We start from the raw sequence: 13,482 nt of genomic DNA on the forward strand, positions 1-13,482 counted from the left end.
TCAAACATTACTCTCACATCATTGGAGGAAGCTCATCCTCCAGCCAGCATGGTTTCTTTTCCCGCCTCATCTTCCCATCCTCGCTTTTCTCCTCCTCTCTTCCCGCCTCCACCTGCTCCTCCACCCTCCAGGTGTGAGCCGAGAGAGGACTGGGAGGACATATGAGTGAGGAGGAGGAGGAAGAGGATGGTCCGATCGCATTGATAACAGCTGCATCAGGGACCTGCCTGCCCGCCAGCCCAGGACACGTCGGGCTGGACGGGGCTTTGAAAGGCGGAGCTTCAAGTTCCGCTGCCATGGCAACACAGCCGCTGAAACAATGATCCAATGACAGAGCCAGGATTAACAGGAAACACATCGACACTCATCTGAACTGCTACCACAAAAACTGCCAGTTGATCGCCTTGTAGGATAAGTTCACTCTGATTTTAAATCATTGTCTTCTGATTTGTTTTGGCAAACTGGACTTTTCTGTGCTTTTAGCAAGTAAAAACGTTTGCTTGTTCCTGACTAAAATACAGCAATGAAAACGATAGGAGATTTGAAAATTAGTTGTTACTAACTAAAATAATTTTCAACTTTACCCTGTCAATAATTACACAGTTTTAATAAAAGAACAAAAGTTAATTCCAATCAAATCAAATGAAAAAGAAGTTGTCAGCACGTGCATGCTGTGGATAAGAGATTGCTTCAAAGGCAATGATTCAACAGAATCAGGAGCAAAAATTCAACCCATTGTAACAGCGGAGGATTAGGGCCACTGAAAAAAATAATCAGACTTTTCACATAATGCTGAGTTTAATCTCAAAAGCCTGACTTTAATCCTCTGACAACAAAAAAATGTATTATGAGGGAAAAAATCTGAATTCTTAGATTACGGTTAAAATTCAGAGGGGAAAAAAGTCAAAATTCTTTTATTTATTTTTTTTAGTGGCCATAATCCTCTTCCATGCTCATGGTCTTCACTGTTTTATACTATGATTTGGACTAAATTTCCACTGAATATGCCAGATTGGATATAATTAAATTAAGTTTTTACTGAACTGAACTGAATATTAGCATATTTAGATTATCTTGATGTAAGAAGTAATTTTTTAAATTCATACAAATACCCAATCAGATAATCACAGACGTGTTAAACCGTATTGTGAGCAGAGTGAACTTATCCTTCATTTTGATTCAGTTCTGAAACATTAAACCCAGACAGTTTCACACTGAGCTGAAACCCAGCAGCCAGTCATGCCAACCAACGCCAGAGTTAGTGATCCAACAGCTGAAGAGCAGAACCATGTTAGAACTGAAAAGAGCTCATAGTTTCCATTAAGGCAGCTAATCAGACATCAGCTATCAAACACTCCTGCAGCAAACCAGAACCAGTCAGTTCATTCAGAAATCACCAGGAAACCTTCTGATGTTTCCCTTCAACACACCACACTTGCTCTGTCAGGTATTCTAGTTTTAACTGCAGCGGGTTAGAAACACACCGGCCGTGTCTTCATTCCATCTCAGGAAATACCTTCCTCCATCCATGTCTGCTCTGAGTTTGGATCTGTTGCCTGACTGCTTCCCTGCAGTCTCTGAACTGATGTTGCGTCTGACCGACCCAGGTACCGGCAGGAACTGATTGAAGCCCTGATTTCCTCTGAAGGCCACCGCTTTCTGGAATGTCCCGCTCCTCTGAGCCACCATGTCGTCTCTGTCCAGATCGAGGATGTTCTTGTCTCTATCGGACTCATCGGGTTCGCCTTCAGTTTGGGTCGGTGCTCTGATCACTGCAGGCTTCAGTGAGCAGTGAGTTGTTTCTTCTGGGATTCTGGGCTTCTGGCTGGCCGCTCTAAAGCAGAACAGTCTGAACTGAAGTAACTAAACACCAATGATGAAGAAGCAGGCAACACCATTCTGTTTAGCGGCTTCACCATCCTGCTAAGCACGGCAAACATCCGTTTTCAGCCCACCTGGTGCAGATGAGCACTTCCTTGTTGCTAGGAGGCGCAGCATCAGCAGCAATTTCCCCTCGGCTGCTCCACCCAGACCCGGGCGGAGGCAGGAAACGCCTGAAATCTGCTGAGCCAGCTGTTTGTTTTAGGAAAGCACCTGTCCTCCTGGCCATCATGTCGTCCTTCTGAAGGTCAGGGATCCGCTCCTCTTCCTCCTCTTCGTCTTCTGCCTGTGCTCTCTGCTCGTACAGAGCAAAACGAGCGTCTATCTCGGCGGCCGTAGGGGTGGGTTCGGCGGTCCAGGGTCGGTGTTCCGCAGGGGGAGGGGAGGATGCACAGCCATCCATGACAACACTATGGCATACAGCAGCAGAGATGGGTGACTGACCCACAAACTGTCGCAACGATTCGCATAACACGCAAAGCAACAGGGTAAGAGGAGAGCAGGAAACAGAATAAATAATAACAATATGTTCTGCTTTTCCAAATTATGAAAAATTACCTAAAAGTGGAAAAAACCAAAACAAGTCCAAGAAATGATACATCTCCTAGAGCTGACTGTAACTCTGATAGGGATTTAAATGATGTTTGAGGTTGATAATTACACATATTCCTTCTGGAAATATCCATGCACACACCTTAAAAGCTTGGTATGAGACTGGGAGACAATTAAGATGATTAAATAAGGTAGCATCTATTGCTGTTGCGATTCAGCGGCTTGTTTACACGACACCGGAGTTTCTTACACAGTGTTACACCACATTCTGTGACCACCATATTGTGATCATAAAAAGCACTGTAGCATTATGCTACTATGCTACGCCAAAACCAGCCTAAAACATGCAGGATGCCAGCCCCAGAGTAGCAGATGAATGAAGTACTGAAGCCTCAATAAAGTTTTGACGCCCCCTGAACATTTACAATCACATCTTTCAAAGTATTTGGGGTGGGGGGGGATTGTGTATTTAAAATGTAAAACTGTTGCATCATTTCAGCCAATTAAATCTGCAGTATGTAACTTCTATAGAAGAACGTCACTATATGTGTATGAGACAGATAACCTGTAAAAAGATCGACCTCCCTGTGCTGCTATTGTCGTCTCCAACCGATCCGCTCATAAACAACCAGTTAGAGTCAGGTGGAAGGTCTTATTCAATCTCGTGAATGTGCTGCTAAATGTGCTAATGGCGGAGAAACAACTTACTGTTACAGGAAAACCATTTACCTACCGTCTGCAGAGAGCAGAGAGTGTTCACTCCGACATGATTGACAGCGCTAAGACTCGCCTCCTGGCTCTGATTGGTTGATTCAATCACATCACTGGGAGAAGGCAGAGGAGCTTGATTTTTTTCCTATTATCTTTCTCATACCCTACTGTCACGACATAGTGACAATTTTAATAAATGCATAAAAATATATGTATATTTTTATAAAAGTTACATACTGTAGCTTTAATTAAGACCCATCAGATGCCTGATTCTTCTTGTAGTTCTGCATGCATTCGTGCAGCTTTGTTTCCTACTGATACTACAAACAGATCAATGCAACGCAGAGCAATTCAGAAGTGCTTTCAAACTACAAGGGGTAGCGAAGGGAAATTTGCCATTAGGACCCTGAAACATGACGCAATGAGGGTAAAAAGCAGTGTCCTGACTACCTACTCCATGAGTAAAGCAACAGAAAGGGGCCAGTGCTGCTCAGAGCGATGCAGGCTGCTCTGGGTTTGGGCCTCGTCATATTTGGCCTCGTCCATACCTGCGATCCCCCTCTGAAAGCTGGAAGCCCAGGTCAACGGTAGTCATGGCTACCGTTGCTTTGGACTGGAGTCGTCTAAGCGACTCCAGCTCCTCCCCTCTCGACATGGCTGCCTCTGTCGGCTGCTCGATCTCAGTCAGACCTCCAAAGGTCACAACCCTGCCATGAACTCGTCCAGCCTTTGCTGATCCGCTGATTCCGTAAGTTCTCTGCAGACAAGCCTGACACACGGGGGCTGGCCTATCCTCACTGTAGATGCAGTCTCACAAGTTAAGAGAAGGAAACACACGCATACACACACCCATACACAGAGGCACAGGAAGCAGACGGGTACAGGGCGGAGGAGAAATCATGGAAAAGAAGATCAGACTTTGAAGACAAAGGCTTGATGAGGTTGAAATGTTTAGTTAGACAGGAAGCGGTGGATGAACGGAGGAGGACAGAGCGTGGGGTTTTCTGTTTGGATCATTTCAGCACACACTCGAACACACTTCGCATTTCTATTTCGTCCACTATAAGGTAGCCGCATTTTCCTCCTCACTGCTGCTCGTCCGGAGCACAAAACACCCCTTTATCCTGTTCCTCATGTCGCAATGAGATCAGCATGGAGACAGAAACAAGGCCGGAGCAGTGCTCTCTGTCACACACACACACACCAACACACCCACACACACACCAGCCAATTCCCTTCTCCTTTTTATGCCAGTTGAACAAGAATATAGAAAAGTGAAAATCTCCAATGATAAATAAAATGTAGTTTAGAAAGTTAAAACTTCTGAATGTGTTTCTTTAATGATTACTACATGTTTACATGTTTGGGGTGTAAACAAGACACTGCAGTGGTTATCTTGGCATTAATCATTTCTGTTGATTGATAATGACACAGATAAACACATGTACAATGCATTGCAATGTTGGTTTGATAGGGGTTTTCTCTGGGGGGGAAAGGAAACCGGAAAAAATTGCAATTCTTCATCAACTGGAAGAAACAAACTAAAGGTGTGAAATCGTCCTCCGTCTCACCTGACCTAACGTCCAATTACTCTACATGTTTACATTTGTGATGGTAGATGGTACAGAGATTGTTTTCTCCTTCCATGTGATGGTTGTTATGGAAACTTTGCCTCTCAGCATGCCAGTTTTTGCTGCTGTTCTTTGAGATGTGCTCCTCCCTCACTGCCTCCTCTCTGTGCATGGTGGGAAGATGAATTTGAGTCATCGTAAAGCTCCCCCCTACCTTCCCCACAGGTTCCACTGGTTTTAAACTTTGTTTTTTATTATTAGATGAGTAGCTATTGTCTTGCTGCCATTTCCTGATTCAGAAAGATGAGCGCACATCTATCTTACAATAAAAGTAAAAAACAGCAAATCAATCATCCAACCAATGAAAGACGTTGAGACAAACTATTGGTTGGATTTTTCTAAAATGTTCAGTAAGATATTAAAGTTCAATAACAAAAGATTGATCAAATTTAAGGCTTGGCTAAGTGTGGAGAGTCTGTATCTATATGTAGCTACCAGATACTCTAACTCACATTCAAGACACACTCACACTATTAGAGCTTTTACTTTGCATTCATTTACTGAAGCATTAGCTATTTTTAAAAATAATTTAACACACACACACACGCCCACACACACTCACACAGATAGATCTGATACAGTCATGTGAAAAAAAGAACACCCTACAGCATATTTAAGATGACTTTAACAACTCTGCAAAGTTCAAATTGTATGCTAAAAGTAGTCTTAATAAACCTTCAAACATTGTCATAGGATCAACAGCAGTTACAGTCTGGAATAATGCTCTTAGGGCAGAAGAGTCTAAATTATTCTGAATTATTTAGATACTAAAGCAGAGAAAATATTGGGTATGAACCAAACAGAGCACTCCAGGAAAAAAAGCACGGAGGTCAAAAGGTCATGGTTTGGCTGGACCTGGACGGCTCATCATCATACGACCCACCATGAATCCCAGCAGGTATCAGAACAGAGCACCGACTCATACCAGGACATCCAGCCAGGACTTCCTGAAAAGTCCTGGACCAATCCAAGGCCACATCTTGATCTCCTTGAGAAACCCTTCAAACATCTCTCAGCTGTAAGTGAGGAGAGGGTCAGACTTTCCTCAGGCTGACGTTAGAGATGGTGGAAGGCTACTAGAAGTGTCCAACAAGGGGTAAGACTATGTATTAGGGAGATAGGGTGTCCTACATTATTTCTTATCAAACACATGAAGTGGTATCATGTGTCAGCTGAGTAAAAAATTATAATTTTTACAATGGTTACCTGTGATTAATTACTTTCTTTAACTGAGACAAACAAAAGAAGAACTAAATTTTGATGTGTTTGTGAACGTTTCTTTTGAAAAACTGATTTTTTTTAGTAGAGTGTCCTAACTTTTTCACCTGACAGTACATCCCTGACATACAGCACTGAACTACTCTCATACAAGCAGTGTGTTTGGCACCTTGGTTCAGTCATCCTGAGCCTCTCCCACTTCTGTACATCAGACGGACTCATGGAGGAGGAAACAAAGCTCATTGGTCCGTCCCTCTGAGGGAGGGGCCTGCTTTGGCCCCGCCTACGAGCCAGGTCATCTCTCTGCTTATTTGGCATCGCCTTATCTTTTCCCTCTTCTCCCTCATCCTCCTCTTCCTTCAGGGAGGGGTTGTCTTTACGGGTTATGATGTCACAGACCGCTTCCTTCACGCTGTAAAATCCATAGCCACAGGCGATAAGCGGGGAAACGTTATCCATCAGAGTTAAACATATGTCAACCACTGATATATGTTACTAGACTGGACATTACGTGACTAATGTGCCACGGGTGCGCCATTACTACGTATTGAGTCATGAATATCAGTGATCGAGGAAAATAAAACAATAATGCAAAGAATCTGAAAAAGGGATGCAATGTTTTCCTTTTAATTGTCAACACTGTGATAACTAGATAACCAGGTACAAGGGAATCCCATTTTACAGGTCAAGAAAAGGTTTTAAGTTTAAAAAAATATGGAGAAGTGGGAAGTAGGTGAGTTAATATGTACCTGTGCCGTGCAGTTTGGTGTTGGTTTGGTTCAGTTAACAGAAAAATGAGGTGACCAACACACCTACTCTCTGACAGATAATCAGGAGAAAAGGTGTTCAATCCCTTAACTGGCGGCGAAAAAGGCAGAGTATTCAAACAAACTAGATTTGTCCCATAGATGGGATACCGCCAATTAAGGGGTTACATTGAATAATCAATCAGCGCTATATTCAGACGATTGCTTATTAATAATTGCAATGTAAACATCAAGCCTGAAAACATAAAACTGTAATGGGCTCAGTGTTTTGGGGTTTTATGTACTTTTTGAGTGGAAAATGTTTTTGTGCTTTTTGATGTCGATTCCTGATACACTTGAACATAATCTCTCCCCTGTCAGCCAGTGGAGCTGTTGTCAGTTCGTTGCCATGACAACATGTGTGCGTGTAGAGTAAAGCTGACAGAGGCTGAGTTTCCATTAACCACAAAACTGTGCAACTTGAAATTACCAAAAATAAATTAGCTTAACAAAATAAACATGGCAATTTTGAAAACAAAACCAAAACAAAAAAAATATACGTTTTTTTAATAAAATATTCTTATGCTAGTATGTGGTGTTTTTCAGCTGTATCAAAATAAATGTATGTCGCAGAACTGCAATGGAAATGTTTTTTTCACATCACACGAGTCGTGATCAACAGCTGAATGCTACTGCTGGCAACTGTTGATAGATTTATTTATCAAGGGTGTATAACTTTTTTACATTTCAAAACATATTTTGCAGAAATCGGATAAGAAAAATATCACTGCAAACATTTTTGTTACCGATTCCTGAACCAGTCTGGTTTTGTTGACATGACTCAATGCATGGTAATGGTGCCTGTAGGTGCACGTCATATGCAATTGTGGCTAATAGGTGCTATCCAATCCAGTAATGTATATCGATGTTGTCAACCAGTGGAAAAGGGAGAGATTTATTATTTATTATGGTTAGGAGAAAATGGAACGCATGAGACCCTAGCTGACCTGATCTCCGTCTGCTGCAGGGTCTGCTGTGAGGCTCGCCTGATGCCCTCCCAGCGCTCTCTGTCTTTGGTGGTGCAGGCTGGAGGAGGGACGAACTGATGGACCCTGGAGTTACCTGGGCTCCGGTGGACTCGTCGGGACGCCAAGTCGTCTCTGTGGACATCGGGAACCCTCCTCGTCTCCACGTCCTGCTCCCCGTCGGAGGAGGAATCACAAGCCGGACTGTGGGAGCTCAAAAATTCATTTTCAGAGCGAAGAATGATGTTTGGAGACGGTGACCTCGCTTCTTTTTCCTCCGTTATTGCAGTGCTAGGGGTCGCAGAGGGGACGGTGGACATGTTCAGAGAGGACACACCTCCGGTAACATGAATCAATCAGCAGCAGGAACATGCGGGTTACTTGGGACAGTCCTATTGGTTAGTTTCTCTTCACAAAATCAGGAATCAACCAAAACAGGAAGCATTTAACTCAACACCAAACCACCTTCTCTAACAACACCAGAAACATCAAATCCATGACTCGTCCACCTCGTGACACAAACCTCATTGTGACGAAGCTCCACAAGCCACAACATCAGCTTAAGCCAAACTCTGTCAACACAACTAATTAGTGAGGGAAATCAGGCACAGCAGCCGCGCCTCTCATGCCCGTCCGCCCTGACCTGTTGTAGCGAACAGCAGCAGGTAGAACCTTAATTCCTGCCTTCTTCAACTTCTCCAGCCTCCTCTGCTCCAAAACCTCCAAGTCCTCTCCCTGTTTCAGTTTTTCAGCCTGGCTTTCAGGTGCCCAAGTCACCGTTTTGGGGGGTTTCTGATGAAATCCAGTTCGTTTGGTTTGTTCTGGAATGGTCTGAAGGTGACTGAGGAATGGAGTGTGATGGCAGGGGACAGATTAGGGGTTGAAGACCTCACACCTGTGGGATTCTTCTTTTTTTTTTTTTTATACCTCTACAGAAAAGCATTTGTTTTTCCTTAAATAACTCAGATTGCTTTCTTGGTCATTACCTCCGCTGCTCTCCTTCCTCTGGGTGTTGTTTGCGTCGTGGGGTCGGGATGTAGCAGCTGGCGTTGGCTCGGTTTGGAAGAAACTGGTTGAAGGGAACCGGGCATCTGGAGTCGTTGCTGGCTGTTCTTCTGGCCAACATGTCATCTTTCCGTACGTCGGGTTTCCTGCTGGGAGCATCAGCCTCCGAGTCGCTGCATCGTCCTGGGCATCAGGGCACAAACAATGTTAGAAAGGCATCAATTATGCAGAAAACATTCTGCTAATCACCGAATACAAATAACAAGTATAATAGCAACACATGCCATCAGTCTAAAAAGATTAACATGTTAATATTACATTATGCAGATTACTCGCATTATATATTTTGTGTTTTAGGACCACTGTAGATAGAAAAAAATGAGGAGTAGTACATTTTGGCCAAAAAACTCTGACATTTTCAGATTAATTCCCTCTCTTTTTTTCTAGAAAAAAAGAAGAAATTTTCTGAATTTGAAAAGTTGAAAATATGCTAGGAAAAAATCTGACATCTTGAGATTAATCTTAAAAATGTTCTACAAAAAAAGACAGAAAATTTCTGAGTTTCAAAAGTTGAAAATTTGACTTTTGTAGCTCAGAAATTTCCATGGTTTTTTAAAGGAATTTTTATGTTTTAATCTCAAAATTTCTGTTTTCTGGTGGAAATTTACTCTTCCTCCTTTATGCTTTTTCTGTCTACAATGGCCCTAATAGACCATTGTAGTTTTGACCTAAAAGCCCTCAGTGGGTTGCCTTTGTCACAGCAGTGTGTGACACGGTTCAATGCAGAGCCGGGGATTTGAGGAGAGTCAACATATCAACGTTAAGAAATAGAACAGACTGGACCAGGGAGGCAGCAGTGAGGCTCAGAGGAGAGCGGACCTCCTGACTTAAAAAAATTTGACTTTAGTATCATGAAATTAGGCCTCTGTCTCTTTAAGAAACTCTTGCTCTTTCTAGAACTCTGCCTTCAGGAAGTCATCACAACATCTATGCTCTATAAACCCTTTAACAACATGAGCTCAGCAGATGCTCAGTTCCACCAGCTGTTTGCTAATTGCTGCTGGCTAGTCTGAAGGAGCTGAGTCGGGGAGTCACACGGGAAGGCTGTGTCTTTGGGCGGAGCAAGGTCCACCCAGCATTTTGCACAGCTTAAATGGTTGCCATGGGAGATTCAAGGATTGCTCAAACATGCATGAAAGAATCAAGACAACATTCCAGATATGTTTTTGGTGAGGGAATAACATTAGAACATCACAAAAGGCTAAAACAAGTCAATTTTGCATAATACTGCCCCTATAAGCACAACACACCTCTAACCAGAACCACAAAGCCTAAAAATATGGACTGGACTTTGAATCGGTCTGCAGATGGTCAGTAAATATAGCAGAAAAAGTCCTAAGTGGGCAACCTAAATTAGTACACACACACACACACACACACACTGTGATGTCCAGCAGTTGTCTGCCCTCAGCCTTAGTCACCTTATGCCAAGGGTAAACCTAAAAATGGTGGAGAATAGCAGTCCATGTATTTATGGGTAAACAGTTTAATGTTTACAGGAATAGCTCAGCATTCCTGGACTTTGTTTCCAGAGCTGTTGAAGACAGTTTCTCCTGTTCTATTGATTGTGCTTTAAACAAAAAGAAAGCTTGAAACTAGTCAGCAAGCGGCAGCAAAAGACCTGTTAGCAACTCTCTAGGAAAAAACGTCACAGAAGAAAACCAGCTGGTATAATCTTGGGGTGGTTGGGGTTTCACTTTATTTTTGTCCTTGTGCTTTATTTAAGTTCAAAAGGTTTTGACATATTTAATTCACTATTATTACTTATAAGTTGTTGCCATAGGAGTTTATCTTATTCTTGTGTTCTGTTTCTTGTATGTTTATTTATTTCTCTTTGATTATTTGTCAGGTTTTTCTCTTGGTTCTGCAAATGAAAACTTGACACCAACCATCGCTGTTGCCTCGATTCACAACATCAGGAGAGGGGCTGTGCTGCGAGCGGGAACCGAAGGAATCCAGACTGTAGAAGCAAAAGCAGAAAAAAATCCCCAAAGGATATAAAATATTTAACTTTTAAAAAAATATATAACATAGTTACATTTATCTAAATGCGAATGCAGCTTTTGTGTTGACAAGATGGCTGACGTCTGACCTGTCAAGAGAGTTGTCCCGAGTGTGTTGAGGCGGAGAGAGAGACTCGCTCCTCTCCGAGTCCCAGCAGTCGTAGCCGCTGTCTCGAACGCTGCGCTTCTGAGAGCTGTCGCCGCCATCGTCGCTTTCCTGCAGAGACAGAAAAACATCAACAGACAACCAGACAACAAAAGCTGTCCCAACCTTAACAATAAAACTGGACTTGAAACAGAGCACTGCTCAACAGCAAATGTTCCTTTAGCTGAACCCAAATTTATTGTATTTTTTTTTTAAATAGCCTGAACTACAGATGCATACATGTTGATAGGAGTACCAAAGTTTAAATATCTGCCACTTCAAAAATCCTTAAATATGAAGGTTTATGTGTCCTTAATGCTGGTAAAATGTTTAATCATGCAGCAGAACCCCTCTCCCAACCACTGCTGTGCACTGCCGACCAGCTGGGTCAAAGAAGGCTGCTGTGCTTTTTATTCAACTAAATTACAGGGTTTTTATTCAAAATCTTTACGTGGGTGAATGTGAAAGTCAAAATAACAAAGATAACAATATAATTATTATGACTATAGTAACTAACATATTACATTGTTAATTTTATTCAATATTTGTACCCTTTTGTTATGTTCTCTGAAATACCACTGGACCTGGTCAGTTTCAGTTTTTTTATTATTTATTTTACATTGGTTCTTGTACTCCTAAATTAAATTAAAGTTGTGTTGTTTTTACATGGTGGACCAAGCTTGTTAACCTGTTGGTGTATTTAAGTGTGCTGTTCCAGTGCAGAGTTATCAGGTAAAATAAAAAGACAGAAACATTTAAGTCAATTCAGCTCTGTTCTCGTGTATCCTCCTTCAATCAGGAGGATACAGAAAAACATCTGTATTGGTATTGGAAGTGAAAAAATGAATGAAAATTGTAAAAAACTAAGGTAGTGAATATTGTCTGGAAACAGACATGTACCATGTTGTGTGGTATTCCAGACTCTTCCAGGTGTTTTCAGATTAGTTGACTCACCAACTTCATTTGAGCCAGTAGCCCTTCAAACTCTTTCAGGTTCAGATTAGGACCGCTGTAGGAAGGACACCCACTGGCAGCTTTTCCAAGCCAGAAAACCGTGTTCAGCACCTGACAGGCAGACATGCAACATTTCCTTCATATCTAGAAGTGAGAGGGGAAGGAATGTGAGAGGACGGGCAGGGGGGATGAAACTGGAAAAAAGGACTTACATTTTTTAGTTTGCGGTTGCAGTCAGAGTCCCTGAAAGCATTGAAGTATGTCATACATCACGCAATTTATGATTCAAGTGTTTAAAACAAATCACAGAGAATTGGTTATGTACTTGAGATTGGCGCGTATGGAAGTATCCTGTAAGTCCCCCGGGTCAAACAGCTGGGAGCCCTTCAAGCCCAACTCCTCACAGCCCCGGAGGAAGACGGACAAGTTGTCCTAGAGGGAGCAGCAGGGGACCAGAGGCAGTTAGCACCAATCAGGAGTCTGCTGTACTCAACATCACGCTGCAGAGGCGTCCTCTTACCAGCCCGGCGATGGGGGTGGGCAGTCTGTTGATCTTCTTCACCAGCCCGGGTTTGATTGCACTCAGCAGCCTGTGGAGGAGGGGCAGGAGCAGAGATTTACTGAGTCTCGGTCCGTGGGAGTTGTTGCTACGTCAGGCGTCAGAAAACAGAGAGTGATGTCAGGAGCCTTACTCGCATAACAGGATGCCGTTCTCTAGCGCGCTGCGGAAGTCTTTGTCTCCAAAGCTCTTCCCTGTTACAGCCTGCAGAGGGAGGACAGGAAGACATGAGGACATGGGGCGGAAGAAAAGGAGACATTTGTTCATGCAGCAGACAAGAAAATATCAAAGCCCACAAGTGTTTGTACAAGTTTATTATGAAAAAAAGACTTTTTAAAGTTAGTGGAATAATCTGTTGACAGGACAAACATTAGATCTCCACTCCGTACATCAAGTCTTTATGGAAGAGTGAAGCTGGACAACAAATCAATAATAATAATAATAATAATACATATACCGACAGACACATGATTAATATCAACAAATATGTCCGATAGATTGTTCAATAACGTCACTGAACTCCAATCCAGAACTGCACATTTTCTCCTATTGTCACTCTTCTATACAGGCTTCATTCTAAAGTGCAAAAGACAGCGTTGTCCTGGCAACAGATTATCCCACCTGAGCGGTGGCTCTCTGCATCTCCTCCAGAGTTACCATGGGCCTTTAGCCTGCTTCTCTGATCCTGTCTGACCCGTCAGGTGAACAGAGCACCATGAGGCAGTCAACATTTGGCATGTTGTTTTCTAATCTTAAAGGGGCAGTATTATGTGTTTCCCATTAGTCACAAAGAATCATTTTAATCACACAATCAAGTAACTCTGTTACCTTCACTTGTCATAAAAAAGCTGCATATATCAAATATGACTTAAAAGAACTTTGAATTCATAATTTAACGTCTCAAAATTGGACCTCTGTCTCTTTAAGAACTACTACTCTTTCTGAAACTCTGCCTTCAGGAAGTCATCACAACATGGCTTGTCTATGTAACA

General features: G+C 42.6%; 1 protein-coding gene across 5 annotated transcripts in view; it reads right to left on the reverse strand.

The window, feature by feature from the left end:
• The window catches only part of LOC114144545 (LIM and calponin homology domains-containing protein 1-like), a 33,547-nt gene that overhangs the window by 11,449 nt on the left and 8,616 nt on the right, over positions 1-13,482 (reverse strand). For 2 of the 5 annotated variants that reach the window (XM_028017485.1, XM_028017484.1), the window contains exons 2-16: positions 12,624-12,694; positions 12,452-12,521; positions 12,257-12,363; positions 12,144-12,174; positions 11,932-12,042; positions 10,922-11,049; positions 10,719-10,789; positions 8,751-8,952; positions 8,408-8,605; positions 7,747-8,055; positions 6,163-6,405; positions 3,693-3,941; positions 1,956-2,291; positions 1,517-1,834; positions 18-311 (exon numbers count right to left, since the gene is read on the reverse strand). In XM_028017485.1, coding sequence (XP_027873286.1) covers positions 18-311; positions 1,517-1,834; positions 1,956-2,291; positions 3,693-3,941; positions 6,163-6,405; positions 7,747-8,055; positions 8,408-8,605; positions 8,751-8,952; positions 10,719-10,789; positions 10,922-11,049; positions 11,932-12,042; positions 12,144-12,174; positions 12,257-12,363; positions 12,452-12,521; positions 12,624-12,694 — 2,738 coding nt within the window. The remainder of the gene's footprint in view (positions 1-17; positions 312-1,516; positions 1,835-1,955; positions 2,292-3,692; positions 3,942-6,162; positions 6,406-7,746; positions 8,056-8,407; positions 8,606-8,750; positions 8,953-10,718; positions 10,790-10,921; positions 11,050-11,931; positions 12,043-12,143; positions 12,175-12,256; positions 12,364-12,451; positions 12,522-12,623; positions 12,695-13,482) is intronic. The other 3 variants (XM_028017486.1, XM_028017487.1, XM_028017488.1) reach the window with 3 other exon arrangements.

Source organism: Xiphophorus couchianus, chromosome 5 (assembly GCF_001444195.1).
Source record: "Xiphophorus couchianus chromosome 5, X_couchianus-1.0, whole genome shotgun sequence".
Lineage (NCBI taxonomy): Eukaryota > Metazoa > Chordata > Actinopteri > Cyprinodontiformes > Poeciliidae > Xiphophorus > Xiphophorus couchianus.